Source organism: Hydractinia symbiolongicarpus, chromosome 11 (genome assembly GCF_029227915.1).
Source record: "Hydractinia symbiolongicarpus strain clone_291-10 chromosome 11, HSymV2.1, whole genome shotgun sequence".
NCBI lineage: Eukaryota > Metazoa > Cnidaria > Hydrozoa > Anthoathecata > Hydractiniidae > Hydractinia > Hydractinia symbiolongicarpus.
In genome coordinates this window covers 26,254,171-26,276,488 of record NC_079885.1, presented here as the reverse complement: position 1 = coordinate 26,276,488, position 22,318 = coordinate 26,254,171, and the positions used below count along the sequence as shown (strand labels likewise).

General features: G+C 33.0%; 2 protein-coding genes across 3 annotated transcripts in view; both read left to right on the top strand.

Moving 5' to 3' along the window:
• The first annotated feature begins 1,118 nt into the window (after positions 1 to 1,118).
• LOC130613624 (uncharacterized) lies at positions 1,119 to 9,637 on the top strand. Its single transcript, XM_057434941.1, has 5 exons — positions 1,119 to 1,236; positions 2,705 to 2,825; positions 3,259 to 3,347; positions 3,845 to 4,605; positions 9,553 to 9,637. The coding sequence occupies exons 1-4, from the start codon at positions 1,119 to 1,121 to the stop codon at positions 4,576 to 4,578; spliced, it is 1,062 nt and encodes a 353-aa protein (XP_057290924.1). The 3' UTR covers positions 4,579 to 4,605; positions 9,553 to 9,637.
• A 1,809-nt stretch (positions 9,638 to 11,446) lies between these two features.
• LOC130613950 (dynein axonemal heavy chain 8-like) overlaps positions 11,447 to 22,318 on the top strand; it is a 55,493-nt gene continuing 44,621 nt past the window's right edge. Inside the window, exons 1-13 of one of the 2 annotated variants that reach the window (XR_008975778.1) lie at positions 11,447 to 11,866; positions 12,507 to 12,641; positions 13,614 to 13,698; positions 13,962 to 14,119; positions 14,242 to 14,437; positions 17,550 to 17,713; positions 18,614 to 18,790; positions 19,288 to 19,401; positions 20,002 to 20,109; positions 20,261 to 20,509; positions 20,891 to 21,088; positions 21,164 to 21,240; positions 21,445 to 21,544. Coding sequence is in view for 1 of the 2 variants with exons in the window: in XM_057435325.1 (XP_057291308.1) it covers positions 11,762 to 11,866; positions 12,507 to 12,641; positions 13,614 to 13,698; positions 13,962 to 14,119; positions 14,242 to 14,437; positions 17,550 to 17,713; positions 18,614 to 18,790; positions 19,288 to 19,401; positions 20,002 to 20,109; positions 20,261 to 20,509; positions 20,891 to 21,088; positions 21,164 to 21,240; positions 21,445 to 21,544 (1,866 nt within the window). In the remaining variant the exon portion in view is untranslated. The remainder of the gene's footprint in view (positions 11,867 to 12,506; positions 12,642 to 13,613; positions 13,699 to 13,961; positions 14,120 to 14,241; positions 14,438 to 17,549; positions 17,714 to 18,613; positions 18,791 to 19,287; positions 19,402 to 20,001; positions 20,110 to 20,260; positions 20,510 to 20,890; positions 21,089 to 21,163; positions 21,241 to 21,444; positions 21,545 to 22,318) is intronic. The other variant, XM_057435325.1, reaches the window with a different exon arrangement.

Sequence of the window (22,318 nt, the reverse complement as noted above, 5' to 3'; positions counted from 1 at the left end):
AAATCTAAGCGTCAAAGACCGCGTTGCCCTGGTTGTCGAGAGCCAGTTGACAATCATGACTTTAACCCTCCAAGTAGACTATGCATTTTTCATCCACTCAAATCGTTGGTTCCAGTGCTTTTAATCAGGTCAACCAAGGAGTTCCATTCTGTCCTTCTTAAATGGGTATATCCAGGAATGAGTAGTTCATCCGGGATTGATTGAAGGAAGGTATTCAACTTCTTTTTAAATGTGTCCTTTAAAACATCCTGTCAAAAAAAAGATGTTTAGGAAGGCTATTATAGCATTGGGCCTTGAAATAGGACACTGGTGTTTATGGCAGAACAGAAAGCTCGAACAGTAACAATCCTTGGCTTACAATCTCTTCCATGTCTTGGATGGAAATAACGAGTTATGCCAACGGCATTGTGATTCCCTATATCAGTGTTTATGTTAGGTAGTATATATGTTTTTAAGTATTCACCAAACATAAATTATTTGGTATCTTTCTCTCCTCCTTAGTAGTAAAAATAGATCTAATGCTTTCAGTTGTTCCCAGTAGTTAAAAGTTCTTATACCAGTTATTTTCTTTGTATAAATTTGTTGTATAGTTTCTAGATCCTGGATTAGACCCACTCTTACAGGGGACTAGAGCTGAGAGCAATAGCCAAAGTGAGGTAAAACGAAAGCATTGTACAACGTCAGCACAATGTGTTTATCACGAGCAGAAAACGTTCGTAGTATCCACCAACACATATCTCTTGTCTTTTCAACAATATCTTTAATATGTGATTTAAAAGAACAGCTATTAGAAATTTTCAAACCTAAGTCTTTCACCTCTGCTTGTTCTTTTATTTTTTCGTCATCGTTTTACATGTATATATATGGAGACATTTTTAAATCAGCGTTTTTTCAATGCTTTAGGTGTACAAATTTGCTACTATTGAAATCCATTTTATTTTTCTTTGCCCATATATAAATTCTATTTAGATCACTTTGAAGCATAAATATATCACACAATGTTCTGACACCTTTCAACAGTCTTGTGTCGTCTGCAAAGCTAGCTATATGCTAGCTATATACTTACCATCAGTGATATTGATGATGATATGTAATACTCCCTAAGCACTAAGTAGCAAATGTCCAACTACTGGCCTTGTGGTATGCCAGAAAGAACATGTGCTGGCTCAGATTTGATGGCATTTACCGTAACAAATTGTTTATGGTCAGTTGGAAAAGGCTCAATCCAATTTAGAAGTTTGCCTTCTATTTTTTATTTCTGAAGCTTTCTCAAGAGGATTTTGTGATCAACTTTATCAAATTCTTTGCTAAAATCAAAGTAAATAGTGTGAACATTTTTGTCATCTTCCAGATGCATTAAGGTAAGGGAAATGTTGTAGCAGTTAGCTTAGACATGACCTCCTGCTTAGTTTTTCTCAGGCTACCTTTGGGCTTTGCCCAGAAACTATAAACTCTCTACACTTTCTTACCTAATTATCCTCCTCCGTCTTTTCCAAATGTCCCAACCAACTCAATCTTCTTATCTGGATAACATTTTTAATGCTACGGATACCTAGCCTGCTTCTTAGCTCAATTTCTGCCTCTTAGACTGGCGTTACACATCCACATAATTATTTTCATATCATTCCTTTTTAAATGGCCAAGATCTCTATGCTTCACTGCCTATGTCTCACTACCCTACAACGTAACACTTCAAAATACACAGGCCACATACAACCTACTTTTTATCTCAATTGACAAGACTCTGCCAGTGAACAAAGGAATTAACTCTCTGAACTTTTTCCAAGCAGAACCTATCCTGCAATTAGCAGTTCTTTCAACACCCCTTTTTTTCTCAAACTTTTCAACTAATCCTTCCATCGACTCTGCTATGAGAACCAAATCATCTGAAAAATAGTTTTATCCAATTAAATGTGATTGACTTTAAAGCCTAAAACGCCATCATGGCAGACCATAAATTGTAAATAGAACGAACTTAACAGTGGATTATGTTTGTGCTTAGCTTTATCTTATTCTGGAGAAATAGTCCACCCCTGATCTGTCAAAAATAAAGAAGTGTGGGACTGCTGAAAGGAAAAAGAAGGGAGGCTGAGGCTCTTCATTTTGTTTGTGTTTAGCAATAGTAAATGTTCCCTTATCAGTTTAATAACATTTACAAAAAAAATCCTCACAAAGAATATTTTAAGGAGAGATTTTTGCTATATTTGCATCATAAAATATAAATTCTTAAAGTTTTGTTATGCTTTTGGATTTACGTTATGCCTAGTTTGGCAAGTCAAAACGCTTTTTTTATTATGGACTCACATCTTTATTCTAATATACGTAAACAGCCCTTAAAATTAGAATTTTTTACGTTGGCAATAAAACTACCGACGTGAGATACATTTCAACTGATTTGCGTTGGCATTGCGTCGGCATTTTTTTTTGAAGTAAAATTTTTCAGCTGGCAAAAACTTTCGTCATTCACCTTGTATTGGGGCTAGACCTCACATAAATGCGATGTATTGATCTCCTAAGACAATGACAAATGGAAACAGACTACAAGTCCCATTGACCTACTTTCCCGATGGTGTACTTCGTTAAGTTAATAGTTCACTGCCAACTGGCTTTCTATATGTTTCGAGACAAACTCATTAGAAAGTATGTTGTGCACGTGCTATTTACGAACTGAAGGTCAGGGCATTCAATAAGTTGTATATCGCAGAAGTCGCCGGTGACATGTTTCGAAATTGCTTGTCACCGGCACAGTTCACCATGAAGCAAAACTGTACGGGAGACTCAATTTATAGAGTCTTCACAGAACATCTCTCCTCACAAAACCGAGGGTAGGGCTGACTTATTGCCTGCTGTGTCGTGCGGGAGAGAGAACTTCAGAACTTCTTTTTAATACGATATACAATTTTTCGATTATTATTATTACGAATCGAATGGCACCACCATATTTCTGTAACATGAATAATTTTAGTGATAATGACCTAACTTACTGAAAATCAGGTGTAATTATTCTTCAGTTGCAATGAGTGGGAGAAGCTCAAACAATATCACAATTAACATTATTTGATTCTGCTTGCCACAGTTCCTTTGAAATTTTCATTATTTTTGTTGTTTTGATAATGACATCTACAAACTTTGCAAAACACTTTAGCAATTTCATTAGAGTCATTTTCCGATTTAAACCCTAACTCAGGAAAATGCCACGAAAGAACTGTTTTTCTTTTTCACCATGTTTACTTTTTTATTTTATTTTCGTGAATTCAGGAAATTATTCCATCCATCAGTTTCGAATGAAATAAACCACCTGCCAAATACTGTGTGCATTCCTGTGTGCATTCCCATGTGGAGACCTGGTTTCTTTTAGGATAAGGGACTCGAGAAAAATGTATGCCAGTTTTCATATCACACCAGAGAAAATGTGATATAAAAATTCACCACAAAGGCTTTAATATTACAAAGAATAACATGCGATCAGTTGAAAAGTTTGTTTTTAAAAAAAAAATGGTAGTAGAAACCAGATTATAATATGTGAACAATTACAACAGAAATATACATGAGCACATGTTCTTAAAAGTCCGCCAAAATAAAAATTAATTCTTTGTTAATTTTTTTCTTTGTTGATGTTGAAAATGAGTTGTTGTTTTTAAAAATTTCACAACAAAATTACGTTGGCAATTTTTTTGCCGACGCAACTACGGTATTTTACGTCGGCAATCACGTCGGCAGTGCCGAATGCCGACACTAATTTTAAGGGCTGCGTAAACAACATTTGAAGCTATACATATTCCTAATTTTTTAAGGAAACAGAGCAATAACAATTGAGATATCACTTGTTCTCTCTGTCATTCAGTAGTTCAGTGCAGTAGTATTAGTGGAGGGTTAGGAGCTGACATACAGTTTGTATGCAAGCGTTGCAAAGGTGAGATTATAGAGAATGAAGTATTTCCAGCTTTAATGATGTACAACAGTGGCTCGTTAGAGATAGTTGAGAACTTCTGTTACTTAGGTGATATGTTGGGCAGTGAAGGGGGTATTGGTAGAAGTGTTACTTGCAGGATAGGTTCTGCTTGGAAAAAGTTCAGAGAGTTACTTCCTTTGTTGACTAGCAGAGTCCTGTCAATTGAGGTAAAAGGTAGGTTGTATGAGGCCTGTGTAAGAAGTGTTATGTTGTACGGTAGTGAGACATGGGCAGTGAAGCAGGAAGATCTTGACCGTTTAGAAAGGAATGATATGAGAATGGTTAGGTGGATGTGTACTGCCAGTCTGAGAGACAGAAAGAGTTCAGATGAGCTAAGAAGCAGGCTAAGTATCCGTAGAATTAAAGATGTTATCCAGATAAGAAGATTGAATTGGCTGGGGCACTTGGAAAGAATGGAGGAGGATAATTGGGTAAGAAAGTGTAGAGACTGCATAGTTCCTGGGGCAAAGCCCAGAGGCAGACCGAGAAAGACTTGGCAGGAGGTTATAAGGACAGCCTTGATACAGAGGAAGTTGAGTTTAGATCTAACACAGTCTAGATCAGATTGGAAGAGGGTCATTAATATACCCCGTCCAACCCATGCTAGCATGGAAAACGGACGTTAAGCCGAGAATGATGATGATGATGATGATGTCAAGCCAGTCAGAATGTAGATAAATTATGTAGGATCACTTTAAAATTTCTTTGAGGTATATAAAGAAACATATTCCACTGTGTCTAAATATCCAAGGGGAATTTTTGGCTACCAAGTATCTGTTAATACATGTATGTAAAAGTAGGAATTTATCATTTTATATTTTCTTGTGCTATAGGTCTTTATTTGGAGAACTTTAATGGGCCTGCACAATAAAATTGTATATTCTTTCATGGTTGTAGGTCACAGTAAGTCAGTACAGTCACATTGATCACATTCTTGTGCTGATATATGACTGGATGGCTATGTTGTCTAAATACTTTAACAAAGTTCTAAACATAACTGAATCTCATCACTTCTGTATTAAGAGCAGTTATATTCTAAACCAACAATACTGTATTTGTTTAAAAGAAACACAACATTTAATAAGGAGCAGTGACGTATCCAGAGTTTTTTTAAGACTACCGTTTTCTTATACTCAACTTTTGATTAGCTTAGTATCTCCGTGAGGCACCACCATGGTGCTGCTGAAGAGAAAATTTTGAGTTTTGAGTTCCCTAGATCGCCCGAAAATGGCTTTGCGGCACTCCAAACAGCAAATATTTGTACAATTATTACTTGCATTTTATTACATAATTTTATATATTTTTTGTTTTTAGTCTTTGTTGATGATAAATACCTGTTAAACCTGTTAAAAATTAAACATAACACTGTGGTGTCCACGATAGATAATTCTATTGTAAAGCAACAAAGACCGTATTAGTTTTTTTCTTTTATTTTTATTTTTTCGGGATAAGAATTTGTATCCTCTCTGGATATGTCGGTCAGGAGATGCTTAAATGAAAAACGAAAGCAACCAGCCTTCTAAAAAAGTGTAAGCCATTTTTTAGCCAAGATACAGCCTTTTTACTAGATTTCGTACCTTCTGTTTAAAAATCTATAAACTCAGCCATTTTATAAAAAAACATTAGTAAAGTAATTTTAATTTAAAAATTTACAATAAAACGAAGGAAAAGCCATTATTCCCTATTTTATTTTGTTACAGGTTATTTTTCAATTATTTAATTTACCATGGTAAATTTCTTGAGACAATTAGCACCCAACATCTTAGATAAAACCAAATTTATTATTCCTTTGTTTACATTACCTAACATGGAAGGAATTTTAAACATATCAAAAGACACATAAAGGCCCAACAAGCAGAGACGTTTCAGGGCTTGGACCGTCAATGATAGTACAGACAGAGAAGATTCCTTTTATAAAGAAAGGTATAGAAGAAGAAACTTGTACCTCACCATGAACAACCACACCATCTATACCAACCCTACCACTACAGCAAACCCACCTACTTAGCAAGAAATGGTGTAATTCTTGATAAAGTAACCCATAATTTCAACTTGCATACAAACAAAATGTTGGCTGGTGTTTCCGATTCCCTGATTTAAAAAAAAAATAGAAATAGATATTGTGCTATTTGTACCCTTTCCAGTGTTAACTCCTTTGTTAATCAGGTAATTAGTTTATATACCGTCATTACAAATACCAATTATTTTAGTTTTTAAAACATTTTCTTGTATCGTTTTTTCCAATATTAAGCAAAACAAAGACAAACAAAACAAAAAAGTTTAATAATTTATTATAACTGCTATGTACTGCTATCTACTTATTAGAATTTGATAGATGATGATGTTGATGATGATCCACATTTTACATTAGAAAGCTCTGCTGCTGCAGTCCAGGTATGTGTTCCAATGTTTATGCTAAACATGCTTAGTTTCAACTTTACTACTATATTTTTTCTTCTCGAACTAGAACTCAACATTGCTACCTGATTTGGTAAAAAGTGTAAGTATAATATATTTATAGGTTAAAATATTAATAATGATAATGAAACTCAAGTCTTAAACCTGGATAATATAACAAGCAAAGTACGAAACCATAACACGAAAATGCAAAATCAGCAATGCAAAACCAAAAGTTTGTAAAATTTAATTATCATGGTTACCAACTTTATGACTAAAAATAATATAATTTAATGTTATTACCTTTTTAGAATTAACCATTCACCATTGCATGATCAGTACCAGGAGTTAAAAATAAAAATTGGACTTAATCGTCACTGCAACCACCAACATCATAATTGCTGCCACCAACCTCACCACTGCAGTCACCAACCTCACCGCTACAGTCACCAACCTCACCGACCCAGCCACCAACACCTGATATCACCAAATATCACTGCTGCTGCCACCAACATAACAAATATTATCACCACCGTCACCATTTCTACCAACATTACTGCCACCAAAACCTACATCATAAATTTCATAAAATCAATGTTATTCCCAGATTTCTTCAAGACACACCACAACACCAACGTGACCCCCTACCAATTTGTATTGGTAGGGGGTCACGTTGGTGTTGTGGTGTTGTGATATTACTATCTGTTGAAACAATTTCTGCCTCAGCATCACAAATCAAAAATATCCTCCCACCACTTTCACCCTTGAAAATCAATCAACCAAGCAGCCAGCCAGCCAAACCAAGTATTTGGTCCTAATTTTCAAACACTGCAAGGATTTCCTAAGGACAATGCAGCATAAATTGATGACTGTGCTTATAAAATGATACTCGCTTTATTTTCACTGGATGCCTTGATGGTATCCAATTTGACTAGCAAGAGAGGGTGCAGAAAATTCAACCCAGAAAGAACTCAAAGAAAGAGGTCAGACAAAAGTTAAGCCCAAAGATGTTAAGTGGGAAAGGTGCATGGAAAGGGTGCAAGTTAAATTACAAAATTTCAGGCCGAAATTAAAAACAATGTATAATGTACATTTTTAACATTTTTTTGTTTTTATTAATTATGAAATTATAATAATTAATGAATAAATTTTCATTTTCTGTAAATTTTTTAAGGATCTTAATGCACTTTCTCTAGGAATAGGCTTACAAATCCAAAAATGTACGCTAAAAATTAGTTAAGTGTTACTGGGAGAGAAGTCTCTTTCAGGTTTAATACAAATTTTTTGATTGCTGAGCTGATTTGTTATCCGCATACTTTAAATAACTGTATTAGAGTGCTCGTGGCACGATTGATACACAATTTTTTTTATAAATGCCTTGTTCATAAGTAACTGAACTGTAATATGGCAGATTTCAAACAGGAAAAACAAACAAACAAATTAGATTGGCATATTAAATCTGTAAAAAATTTTGTCCATTACTGATAAAACGTTTAAAAAAATACTAAAAAAAATTATCCTTAAAGTTATTGTTTTAAACTTAGAGCTTATCTTTAAAGCTATAAGTGTTAATTTAGGCAATATATTCAGTTACTGTGGAAAGTTTATCATTTCTTGAACATGATAGTTTAGTAGGCGACGTTTCGGGAGATCCTTCTTCCATCATCGGGCAAAGTAAAATGATGTTGCGCATGTATTTATATAATTGCAGAGGATCGAAATTCATAAAAATTAACCAATCAGAAATGAGCTGATAATTACAGTTAATTACGGTAATTAAATTTTTTTGGACCTGGATGTAGGTAACTACTTTTTCTGTATGGCTGGTAACCAAATCTCAGGAAGTTGATACGAGATGCTGTTTATGTGTTTGTTACGTTCTACACTGTTGATGGTTTCTTTAATCCTCCTGGCCGTTGTTCTGGATTCTCTGTCAATGATTTTCTTCTTATCCCAATTAAACTGATGGCTTCTGCTCCAGCTGTGGTCTGCAATTTTATTTTCTACTTGCGTGATGACTTTATCACTGTATCCATTTGCGATTAATGCATTTCTTACACATCGAATTTCTATTTTCCTATCCTGTTTGTCACTGACAACGCTGTTGGCACGATTCAGTAATGAAGATATGACACTTTCTTTGCAAGATTTCTGATGGTTTGATTGGAAGTTAAGGTACTGGTCAGTGTGTGTTGGTTTACGATACACTGAAACTGAAATGGAACCATTCTTGCGTATGACCAAAGTGTCCAGGAAAGCGATACTTCCATCGTATTCAAGCTCAACAGTGAATTTGATTTGTCGATGTAGGCCATTGATGTGTTCATGGAACTCTTCTAGATGAGATCTTTTGATTATGGCGAATACGTCGTCAACAAATCTTTTCCAAACCTTTGGACGTCTGTCTGATGTGACTAATGCTGTTGTCTCGTGTGCTTGCATGTATATTTCTGCGACTACTGATGATGCAGGGCTTCCCATGGCAACTCCCTCTGTTTGAGTGTAGAAGTTCTTATTAAACAGATACCATGTTTTGGTTAGAACAAGTTCGAGCAAAAGCAGAAAATCCGGTACTGGAATCTTTTCACCGAATGCAGCATCTTTTTTGATAAGGTCTTTAATGATGTTTAAGGTGTCTTTTATGGGAACATTTGTGTAGAGTGATGTGACATCAAATGATACCATGCATTCGTCGTCTGCTATCTTTATTTCTCTGATGTATTCCGAAAAAATTCTTTTGAGTTTTTGCTGTGGTCACTTGCTGTGAATTTGCTGAGGATAGAAGCAACAAATTTTGATAGGTTGTATAACAGTGTTCCAGTGCAGGAGACTATTGGTCAAATTGGATTTCCCTGTTTATGAATTTTTGGTAGTGCGTAAAATTGCGGTGGTGGTCCGTCACAAGGTTTCAGTTGGTAATACTGCTTATCGTCGATGTATTATTTTCTCTTCAACTCCATTAAGATGTTCCTCGCTTCTCGTTTGATGACTTCTGTGGGATCTTTCTTGAGAAGTTTGTAAGGCCCGTTGTTGATGTGTTCGTTGCACTTGTTGATGCAGTCAAGTGTATTCATGATAACCGTTTTTCTCCCCTTGTCTGCCGGTAGGATTATGATATCTTTGTCCTTCTTTAGATTCTTCAATGACAGTCTTTCAGATTTTTGCAAATTGTCCTTTGGTGTTTTGCTTTTCTGTAGCGTGAGGCTTACTTTAGCTCTTACTGTGTCTGCCTCTTCTTTTGGTAGATCTTTAATTGCCTCTTCCACTTTTGCAACTATTTCTTTCTTTGGAATTGAAGCTGGTGTCATGCAGAAATTCATTCCTTTTGATAGAAGGTTTGTTTCTTCTGTCCTGAGTTGTCTGTTGGAGAGATTGACAATCCATTTGCTCTTTTCTATACCCGTTCTTGTATCATCATTGAATCTATCATTGATTTTGTTGAACTTTTTAAGGTGTCTGTCTTTAACTGATCTCATTTCTTTTTTATACACGCTATCATGAATATTCTTAACCTGTTTATATTGGTCGGTGGAAAGTCTCGATTTGATGGTGTTGTCAAGATCAAGTACTTGGTGATGTAGGGTGTTACGTGTTACGTGATTTAGGTGGATTCTTTCTTGCAACAACTGGTGGCTTGCACGTTGTAAGATTTTCTTACTTCTTTCAGTCTTTACTCTGCAGGTAAGTCGAAGATCTTTAGGTGTTATTTCGTTGTGAAGACAACATAGAGAAAACCGAAGATGGTTAGTGTATCTTGCGTATTTTATTCTTGATTTCTCTAGCGATCTGAATTCTGCCAAGATGGATTCTCCATATTGCTGTTTGATATTACTGAAGATATTATTTCGGGTTGTCTGTTCAGTATTCATATTACTGTGGAAAGTTTATCATACCTACATCCAGGTTCGAAAATGTTAATTATCGTAATTAACTGTAATTATCAGCTCGTTTCGGATTGGTTAATTTTTATGAATTTCGATCCTCTGCAATTATATAAATACATGCGCAGCATCATTTTACTTTGCCCGATGATGGGAGAAGGATCTCCCGAAACGTCGCCTACAAAACTATCATGTTCAAGAAATGATAAACTTTCCACAGTAATATGAATACTGAACAGACAAACTGAAATAATATCTTCAATAATATATTCAGTGACTTTTAGGGTAACTGTAATCAAGCTACGCCTTTTTTCTTTATTCTAGCTGTTGAGACTACTTTACAGTTGCTAGCTTTTCACTTTGTATCCTATTTGAAAACAAAGCAATTGAAAACAAATCCTTTGACAGAGTCCAAAGTTTGAATATTTTATAGATAGTGTTTAATTTAGTTCCAACAAGTTTATCTAACAATATTCTTTGTTCCAAACTTATCTCTAACAATTTTTGTTGAGTGTAAACACTAAAATTGAGTCAGTCAGTTGAAATGTTCAAAATATTTCTGCTACAGTGGAGATGAGCCTTAATTTAGTTTAGTTACTATACAAAGTTTTGTGGTATTGTAATCTTTATCAGAATCATTATTTCAAAGTTTACTTGTTGACCTTTCTTTTGCCTCTGCTTACAATGTATATTTCAGCCCAGACAATAATTTTTTTTTGCCTACACTAGTTGCAAGACAGTTTAGCTAAAAATATTTTCAGGCTAAGGCTTACATTGTTAGACTTGTTAGAAGCATACTAGCTAGCTCCTTCTAAAGCAAAATTGTTTCTTTACAACATTTTTCTAACATTGCAAGGAATATAAGCATACCTCAGTCATGTATGCAATAGACTGAATATCTGATTTTGGTATGACGTGTTACAAACTGTATAGTGTGGAAATTTTGTAATAACTTTATTTGTATAACTTGGCAAAATATGTTGGATTTTTTAAATGTCTAATATACTTTTTTTCCCAGTGTACTTCCGGCATGGCAAAGCAAGTATAAATTTTAGCAGATTTCGCTTTTTAAATAATGGTTGTTTTGATTTGGTTGGACATACTGCATTTTGCATTTTTGTTGTTGTTGTTCAAAGTTTCGGTTTCAACAGGTATAAGTATAGAGCAATGCAGACTGTGAGCAACCTCAATCCCAGGGCTTTTTCTCTGTCTATTCCGTCCCGTTATAAAAAGAGACAAAGAGCTGAGGTTGGGTCATATGTTTTAAAAATTCAAAATACCATGCTGTATGTTTTTGTTTGGTATCCCTTACATGCATTCAATGAGAGATTTAGTCTATTCTTTCATGGGAATTCGGTTAGTATTACTATGTTTTCTTACCTTTCACTTTCATTGGACACACAAAACATTTATTTAACAGTACATAACCTTCAGGCGTTAAATTGATTTATTTTTACTGGTATTTGTAGAATAAGATATTGATTATATACAGTAATTAGTGTGGTCATTTGGAAACCAAAATCTTGTAAACATGGATGGTTCTAAAGCAAGAGTAAAACCTCCAGAAAAATTGAAAGGGGTTGATAAAAGAAGAAGAAGTATCACCCTGACAACAGAAATGTTAAAAGAAAGACAGGTTAGTTGGTTAATAATTTTATGATTTATTTATAGTTCAAGAAAATATTTTGACATGTCCACAATGACAAATATGGTTTGTGTTTTGCATTTTAAAATCGAATAGATAGAAGGGCATTTTCTATTATAGTAGCAGAGTTTAATGGAGAGTCAATTTAACTTGTATTTAATTTGATCATGTCTTGTAGCATGCCATTTTAATCTTTCGAATGTAGCAAATAAAAGTAAAATGGTTGAATTTATTTCAATCTAATTATTAAAGCAGGAATGCACAGGCATAAAACATAGTTTTTAGCCTAAAAGGTACTGTATGCCTATCCATTTCATAAATAACAAGCTTTCCTTAGTGGGATATCTTTTTCCATCCTTGCATGTTTTACAATAACTGAAAATCTTCTTACACTTTGACCTGCTAATGTTGAATAAACAACAATAAATGAGGGTAAAAACATACAGCTAAATATTAGATTTTATTTAAAAAATGCAATAGTAGAAGCTTAATCATTAAAATCTTTTACTTTGTAAAAAATTAATTTATGCATGATTTTTCTTCTATGATTCTAATCTCTCAGACTTTGTATAGCTGTGTTAGCCAGGTGATGTTGAGCGTGATTTTTATAAATTTAAATGTATGTTTATAGAATCAAATTCGTGCTAGCAAAGAAGCCATGAAAGCAAGATTAACTGACGAGCACCAATACATTCTATCAATTTTAGCGTTTAAAACTGATCTAACTATGGATACAGTTCTTGACTTTATTGTGGAAAATGAAGAGGTAAGTATTTTATGCAAAATAGATTTAGAGCAATAAAATTATTTAAGTAAAAATAAGAAACTAAATATTTGTGGGAAAAACCTTTTGCATTGCATCTATACCTTATAAAAACATCTAGCATACAAATTTTCAAATACTCAATTTTTAAAGACCAAACTGTGTCTCTTAATATTGTGTATTTTGCCTATGTTACTGTCATTAACATACAAAGGCTTGTATATATATTTTCTTTTTGAATGAAAGTGTGTATCTGAAGTCTCTCTTCTAATATTTTTTACTATCAGAAGTACTGTTGTGTTTTAAGTGATGTTGACCAAAGTTTAGATTTTAATAGGATATTATTAATAATTCATAAAACAATACAAATTTTGTAAACTAGCCTTTTTGCTTTTAAAACCAGACAGAAGAGATTTGCATCATCAAGCTTGCCACATCTGCCTAAAATGTCTGGAATCAGAATAACCTCTTGAAAAGACTAAAAAGTCCAGAAATGACTCAGCTATTGAGCAAGTGGAAAATAATTAAACGCTATTAACAACAACAATCTCTCCAGACAGGAAAACATGTATATTTTGTTATCTAAAAAAAGGCTATATAAGGATGGGCTTATATATATAATCATTCAATCTTTGTGAATAATTTCGTTTTGATGTTTTCTTTTCTTAATTCAAAACACTGTCAAAATGCATATATATATTTTTTTGAAATGAAATCTTTTCTTGTAATACATTTCCATGAAGGCTTATAATTTGTGGAACAAGAATTCCTGATTTAATTGTCATTGCAACAAACATGGAGTCATGTTGCCATACTTTAATAAGGACAACTGCTATACATTCTCTACATAGATTATATTTGTGCAATTATGGACCAAATAGTTTAAAATCGTTATCTCAAATCTCCTAAATAACAGTCATAGTATACACATTATCAAATAACCATTTCCCTAAAAGCTACTTTTTTTCTTTATAGAGTATAGATTTGATGAACAATTTTTTCTTACCTGGTGGACGAAGATCTTTGCTTTTTTATTATCAGCAGTGTCAGGAGGGAAGTAGTAAGTGTGGATTTCTTGTTTTCAGTTTTTAATAAGTGAGATACTACAGAGTTCAAATTAAATATGAAAAATGATCTGCAAATTTTAAACCAATGATTTTTACGATATTTTCTTTGAAGATAGGTGGATGTCTGAAGAAGAAGAGCTTATTCATTTTTTATAATACAATAGTTATAGCCTAAACATTTATACATTTTGTTATAATAAACATAAAACGCTTTCTTGCAAAACTTTTCCAATCTAAGTACTGTATGATATTTTAGACACAGAGTTACGTACAAGAGCTATTCAACATACACAAGCGGAACATCCTCTGCGATTATTTATTACGGACGGAACAACAAAACCTCTAACTGGCCTGCTTCTATATTTTATTCGTCCAAGCAATTTAAAAGAGTTGAAAGTGAGAAATTTAGCTGAGGTATGTATTTCTGTCATGAGCGTTTTTTAGAATCATTTAGTGAAATGCTATTAAACATGTAATTGCGTAAGAATATAAACTTTGGACTGCACTCTTTTTTAACTCGTAACGTGCCATTTTAGGAAGTTTGTTTTGGTACCATGGATTGTTCTGATGGTTGTGGTATTTTACATGCCTTGGCTAAGATCATGTCCAGTATTTATTCACCAGCTGTTCAAGCACTCAAAACATGGGGTGATCTTGACGAAACTCCCCAGGGACTATTTGCAAAAAAAGAATTTTTAAAATCCTTGGGTTCATTTACTCATTTTATTGATGGTATGTCACATTTAAAATAATTTTTTGTTCAAACTAGTGGTTAGCTTGTAGCTTGTAAAAAAATGAATTGTCCTCAGAATTATGCCTGATGTACAATTATCCAGCATTGGTATTTTCTTCCTTGTTGGCAGGAAGTTATGAAATTTACTTGGATGGAGTTATTATTATAATTTTAGGTATGTTTATTGCACTTTTCAATCCTAAAAAAGTGCAAAAAGATTACAGGAATTTAAGCTAACATTTTGAACAAACAGACAACACAGCTATTATTTTGATTCTATAGTTGTTAGCCCCTGGAAAAATCCACGGGTTTGCCTGTCCTTTAAATTTACCCGTCGCAACAAATAAAGCAAGTTTAATAAAGCACTTAATAAAGCCCAAATTGTGCCACACATCGTGGAAAACTATATTCTACTGTTTCAGGTGTTTTTTAAAAAAGAACTTTTCGTGCAACTTCAACTGAAAAAAGCTCACAGTTTACCTATTGTTACCCCATCATAGCAAAAACAGTCAACATATATCAGTCTTTTTCAGGAGAGGGCATGCAATCGCACTCGCACGCCTTGACACACGCTTAAATCGTTCCAGGCGTGTGAGTAATCGCATGCCTGAAAAATAAATATTGAGTTTTCAAAATCAACCTATAAAATCTATTTTGTAGCGTGCAATAGCAGCCCTCGGAATGATTTTTAGAGACTTGTCAGACAAAACATCTGATAGATTTCCGTCTTAGTCGTACACTTTTAGATCTCAGAAATTATTGAATAGTCCTAGTCCTTTTAATCCACGAGCAAGCCTATTCATAGCCAGCCTGGCCATCCTAGCTAATTCATTGACTCCTGACTTAGTTAAAAGAACTACGTAGACATAATTTTTTTTGCCTGGTCCCTACATTGTTGGTAACCAGGTCTTACACAAGAAATCCAGCCATGTGGTTCTTAACTAATACGGAGGTGAACACAACAATGGAGCACGGATAAAGCAAGTCTGCAAAACTTCACTTACAGGCGGAATAGACATTTTATCGTGGATTTAATTGTTGATAATTTCTTTATTTGACAAAATAATTGGAAACCAAAGCAGGTTTAATGGATTTTTTCTTTATACCTGTAAAAACGGAACCCACAGTGGTATAAATTTTTGTGTAGCTGAACTTTCCGAATGAATTTTGAAGTTTTATTTAAGCCATGTGGATAAAGATTTGCTTGTGATGACTTGTGATGTGAAAATTAAACAATAAATATGAAAGACAGTATAGTCATGCATACTATTTCAGACATGTAGAAAAGGAAGTTAAGATTGAGAGAGTTTCTATAGCAGTAGACGCTCAATCATTGTGTTTGGGGTTCACAATTTAAAGCATCCCCACTTTTCTAACGCAAAATGAATGCGCAACAAAAATAACCTCAACGTCCGTATCGCAGGCGTAACATTATTTGCACGTGTGTTTTACATCGCACTCGTTACTTGATTTACACGTGCAAGTTGATTTACACGTGCGAATCATCGCATACCTCAAATATTCCTGAAAAAGACTGATATATTTATGTTGCGAAATAAGTTTCCATGAAAGTTCAAAACTTAATTTTAACACCAGACACATCAGTTAGTATATGGGTAAATCGTGTTGCACATCAGTATAGGCGTAATACCATTCTGCAACTTTATCCAAACTTTTGTTTAAAAAACCCCACAGAAAACAGCCTGTTGTTACCCTGTCCATCTAAAACAATCACTCAACAGTTTCATTGTGTTGAGTAAGTTTTTATGAATAAAAACGTGTCTGTCTGTGACAGGCAAAGTAAATGTGTTCATATTCCCTTGATTTAGCCAAAAAAGTGATGTCTAATTGGTTAATTTTTCTGACGTTGAATAGAATGATGTCAATGTGTTTAATAAGATTGGTGAAGCTATTGCATTGCAGTTTTAACTTTGAGACCAAATAACTTGGAAACAAGGTGGTTACGTCAGGGTTTTTTCACGGCTTGGGTGAGTCCCTCCACCTCGGATCAATTTGGGTAAGTTTCCCCAGCCTGGGTCCCCGAATCAGTTTCGGAATAGATAAGTTGATGATGTTATCAAAAAAAGCCCCAGTATCTTTGTAATTGTTTGTCAGAGATACATGATCCTATACATTTTCTTGATCAGCGTTTCAAGATTAATACGATAAAAGCAACAGGTATAGAAATTTGTAAAAAATAGTTTTGTGTTTTAGTAGGCAAGTAGGCGATCGTCGAAAACATATGATCCTATATCTTATTTTAATCAGCGTTTTAATCTTTATTGTAGGCAAGCAAAGAATAAACTACATGTTGCCAATTTTTCTTTGTATCTGCACTGTTGACTTTAGCAAAACATCTAGAACAACCTATTTTTTCATTGTCTTTCTGTCTAAATGGATTTTTCCATGGGCTATTTCAACTAGTGGAAAATATTCCCAGGTGAATGATATTTGCCTAAAAGACATGTGATAGGTAATTTGATGTTCCCATAAGTTATGTATCCCTAACTTATCTTTCAGGGTCCGAAATTAGAAGGTTGCATTTCGCAATTTGCGAATAAAAATGCAATATTTGTGAATCATTTTACTATGAAAATGACTGGCCACAAAATACCATTAACAAGACATCAATGACAAGTTGCTTATAGTGCTTCCAGTTGTAAAGAAGTTTTCCTTAAAACAGTCAACAAAGTCTCCCTCTTTGAATGTGACATTACTAAAATCATTAAGAAGTTTAACTACAAAAATAAGAGTGTTTGTAGACAGCAGAAAACCTTTTTTTCAAATATGAAGCGAACATAAGTTATAAAAATGTGTAAAAACCTCTGGTTGTTGACCACAGTTTTCATGATAATACAAGTTAGTATAATGTCCTAAAACAAGTCCAGCAACAAGCAGATAAGCAATTCAATTTCATAATCTTTTGTATGGCTATATGTTCAAAAATTGTGATAATCCAACCTTCTGTCAAGAATATTTTGTGCATTCTTAAAGAATACAAAATAGGCCTGTGGGTCAATTAAAATTACTATAAAGATAAAGCTAATCTTTCAAATTACCTTTTGACATATTAACTCTTGAAATAATATAAAATCTGTAACCTTGTTTTAGCCACCCATATGGCTCTTAGTGATTCGATTGAATTGAAAGCCTGTGAAGCTATCAATGTTTATGAATACAACACTACTGCTCAATTTCTGTCTGTGGTGAACAATCCAGAACTTCTGCAGCAATTAGAGGAGCTTATTCAAGTTTGGTGCAAACAAATTGAACAGGTATGTTTACCACTATGTACTTGAAATATATATTTGTAACAGGTTTGAAAAAATTTATGCCAATATTTCCAGGCCTCACAACCTGGCACATAAGAAACTGTTTGGATTAGATCTATATTTATTTGTTTATTTATACATCTCTGAACAATAACCATTATAAAGCTGATTTGTTTTTGAAAATCTTTTTAACACCTTTGACAAAGAATTTGTGTTATCATATTTTAAGGAGCTAATGAAACATAAAATTTGGTAATAGAGCTTATGGTCTTTGTAGATTTAGTGGATAGGAAGAACTTTATATGCAATATGCCTTTCTGTCACTCGACCAACCTTAACAAAATATTGCAGACCCTAAATGTAATTTACTTTGAAAAGATCGTAAAATTGAGGGAAAGATTTTTGGTCAGTAAATTTACCAATACCTGTCATTTTGTAAGATATTTTATAGATGTGAGTGCATTGCACATATCGATAATTATGTGCTATTTTGAAGAATTAGTTTTTCAAAAGGTTAAAATCTTATAATAAAATTCATCCTTGCACAAAACACAGGGAGCTGCAATTCAATTATGGGAGAATGAGCTTGATGAGTAAAAAAAGTTAACCGTTCGATGGTAGTTGAATAGTAATAATTTCGTTAATAACAAGCTGTTGTTTACAATGCTAACAGAAAAAACATTAATTTGTGACTGGGATTAATCTTCCATATAATGGTTAATAATTACTCAGTCTTGTTTTGATTATAATTATTGTATTTTTTAAAAAATAATGAAAATTACAAATGGTCTAAGATTAGTTTTGAAATTCTAATGTTTAGTCTCAAAAATTATATCTGAAATTTTAAAATTAATCAATCCAATATTTTAAGAAAAATTATATCATATGGTCAATAATTATCAGGTACTTGCAGAGAGTGAGCAGATGAGAAAAGAAGCAGATGACACTGGACCCATTGCAGAACTTGAACACTGGAGACAAAGAAGAGCAAAATTTAATTCTTTGTTAGATCAAATAAAGAGTAAACAATGTAAAACTGTCATTGGTATCCTTCTGCATGCAAAGTCTAAAGTTTTGAAGGTTAGTTATAAGCTATAGATCTTATGAGGAAGTGTGATATATGTAAGAAAGTATGATAGCATTTATGGTGGTTAAAGCAGGTACAATAAATCTTGTTTATAAAAGTTAAAGTGGTATTTATAATGTAAGTATTGCAGCCTAAATAAGTGGAGCCATTTTTTGTCAATCTTCTTACCTGTGAAAAAAATCTGTGACTTACCTGTGAAAAGAATTCTAATTTAATTATTTCACTAGAAGATGACTAGAACCTTCTTTTTTTTCAAAAATTAGTTTTTTTACAACTGGATTTAGATAAATAAAGTATAGTAACATTCTTTCTAATTCAAACTTTTTTATGTCAGCCAATGGCCAACGTGGGATGTTATTTCCCTGTCTACTTTGTTAACATGTCGGCATTCTACAATTGCCATGTGTCAAAGTGAATTAGCAAGGCTGAGCATCCTACTTTAATTTTGTTTAATAGATGTTACATCAATATGCCCTTATATTCATTTTAGACATGGAAAGAATTGGATAATAGAATTACTGATGCTGCAAATGAAGCGAAGGATAATGTGAAATATCTTGATACATTGGAAAAATCATGCCACCCTCTATATCAGAGTGATCCGGTATGTTCTTGTGACTATCTATTTTTGATGATCTCGAATTTTCAGCTAGATTACCTAAAGTACAAAAAATTCTTTTTTATTGGCATTTAACATATAATCTGTGTACAATTCTCAGTTCATGTCAGAAAATCAGCATTGTAAAACTATTATATTAAGTAGTTTAAATGGTTGGTACCGATACAATATGTGTAAAACTTTTGGCACATAGAGTTCAAGAGATGCGCATTTAAAAATCCAACATGTCCTTAAATAACGCATAGTCAACATAGACAGTTCTTTGTGACAAGTTTAATACGTGCAATACAAGCGTGGATCCAAAAAATCCAGAAATTTATTATTTCTTGAATTTAACTTTTACTCTTTAAAAGATGGAATTTCAAAAATTAGAATAAACAGGTTAGATTAACAACTGTATTATCCCTTTTCAAATGTCTCGGTGTGCATGGAAAACTTGTTAAACCCTGTTTCTGTAAACAGATTTTTATTCCCATAACGATTTTTTGACTAATTTTGACCTAGCTAAGACACATTTTTAGACTTATTTTAGAGAAAAAAAGATTTTGACCTGTTTTTAAGAACTGCACTGCTATTAATTTTAAGGTCAAAATGATCACAGCTATTCCGAAATTGATTGGTGCTATCCAAATGATTCATTCAACGTCGCAGTATTACAACACTTCGCAAAGGATGACTTCACTTTTTATTAAGGTACAAAAGTTTTTTGGTAACTTAAGTTATGGGTGAGATGTTTTTGTTGTTGCTGAATCATATCTTTAATTCTTGCTTTAACTTATGCTAATGTGAACGAAGTAAAACATTTGTTTTCGTCTTCAAGATAAAGTTATTTGTTTTATTTGAGGTAACAAATCAAATGGTCACAGCATGTAAACAGTATGTTACAGATGGCCAACTGAATAGAATTTGGGACCAGCCACGTAAACCATTGATTGAAAAACTAAATGCTTGCATTACTTTGAATCGAGAATACCAAAACTGTTTCCAAAAAACCAAACAAAAGATTGAAGAGGACCCTTTGGAGAAACCTTTTGAGTTCTCAGAGATGTATATTTTTGGAAAATTTGATACATTTTGCAGGAGACTACAAAAAGTATGGTTCTTTCTGTTTTTTATTGTTAGTAATGATGTGAGAAATAAAAGGAATTTTATTTTAAATTAAGTTTTGTTTGCCATAATTATTAAACCCTCTTCTAATAAATGCTGAACCCCAGGATTAAACACCAAAGTTTCAATGATTATCTCTATTTAACAAACACCTTTTCATTTAAAAGGGCATTTATGTCAAACTTGCAAATATTGAATATAAACAACTTTTAACACGCAGAAAGAAAATTAGAAAATTATATTAACCCTTTTTTAAACGCTTGAAAAAATTTAATAAATATCCCAGGCTTATTAAAACATGATGTTATATGGATTTCATGCATGAATATGATGCATATAGGTTATATTATAATATTTTTTTATATAGATCAAGGAGTTAATGACTAATCTTGAGATTTACAGCATTTTACATGTGTCAAAAATTGAGGGTATAGATGTTTTAGCTGCAAGATTTGATAACATATATAAAAACATGCAGAAGAAAAATTATGACGCGCTGGATCATAGAAAAACTGACTTTGATTACGACTTTAAAGAATTTAAAGAAAGAATTGAAGAGCTGGAGGTATGAATTGTGCTTCCAGAGTTTATATATACGATTAAATTTGACATGTGTAAAATTGATTTTTTTTTTAACTAGTGTCAACTCCAAAATTTTATGGATGATTGTTTTGAAAAACTAACGTCAACAATCCAATCATTGCAGTTGCTCGAGAGGTATGATGTGAATGAATAAATTATTTTTATTACTTTTTTCCGATGCTTTGAATCTCCGTAGGTCAATTGAAGTTTCGCTTGTTGTTTTTAATGTAACATGATTAAAAAATTAGACTAATTAACTCAATTTCAAAGCTTTAATTTTCATTTTGGCAAAATTGCAAGCAGGTTAGATTTTGTTTTAGGATTTGTTTGTGCTTTTAGATTTGAAAATTTGAGTATTCCCAGTATGAAAGATGCTATTGATTTTAAGTATGATCAGTTATTTCAGCAGTTTGGTGTGGAAGTTATCAAAGTCGGCAAGGTAGTAAAATGTTTTATTAGATTATAAGACAGCTCTAGACAGTATTTCGTGTTTTATATCAAATATATAGCAAGTTACTAAAACAATCCCTGAAGAATATTTTCTCAAAAACAATTTACCTTTGCAAAATACAATATTTTTATAGTTTTTGCACTATATTTATATTAAAAACAAGTAGCTACAGCCGTTGTTCTTCTAAATTTGCCTGGATGTTGTAGAACCATTCGCAATAAATAGAATATAGCAAATGCACACATAATGAAAACACCAGCTTTGTTTAAAAGTTATTTACTTAAATCATGCCAGTATAAAACCTCATACTTGTCTGTCAGACATGTAAAGATTAGATCCATGCCTGTATGTTCTCATATTTTGCTGGTAACCATTTAAACACAAAGTTAACATTGACTTGTACAGTTTTTATCCTGTGACAAGATATTCATTGCAGTTAACTAGTAAAAAAATAATTTTAATCTGTTCAATCAATCAATTATTTAATTAATCATTCAGTCAGTCACTCTGTTTAATTATATTGAAGCCAAAGCAACATGTCTAATTCCTTAAGATTATATCTGCAAGCTCTCACAATAATATAGAGACAATGGCACTTATATAAAGTTAGCAAAAACCATCAAGTTGGGAATTCTCTGCAGCTGACAGGAAATGCTACTTTTACAGATGCATAAGTTAAGTAAGTAGCATTTTTCTAATACGTCTGCTGTGTATGGAAAAACTCACATCAAAGAACAGAGTCCCCAAAATGTAACAAAAATG

Coding starts and splice junctions, on each gene's coding strand:
- LOC130613624 (XM_057434941.1), top strand. CDS start 1,119: ATGTCCAACTACTGGCCTTGTGGTATGCCAGAAAGAACATGTGCTGGC. Junction 1,237..2,704: donor AGGCTCAATCCAATTTAGAA/GTTTGCCTTCTA, acceptor TGTATATCGCAG/AAGTCGCCGGTGACATGTTT. Junction 3,348..3,844: donor CATTCCCATGTGGAGACCTG/GTTTCTTTTAGG, acceptor TCTGTCATTCAG/TAGTTCAGTGCAGTAGTATT.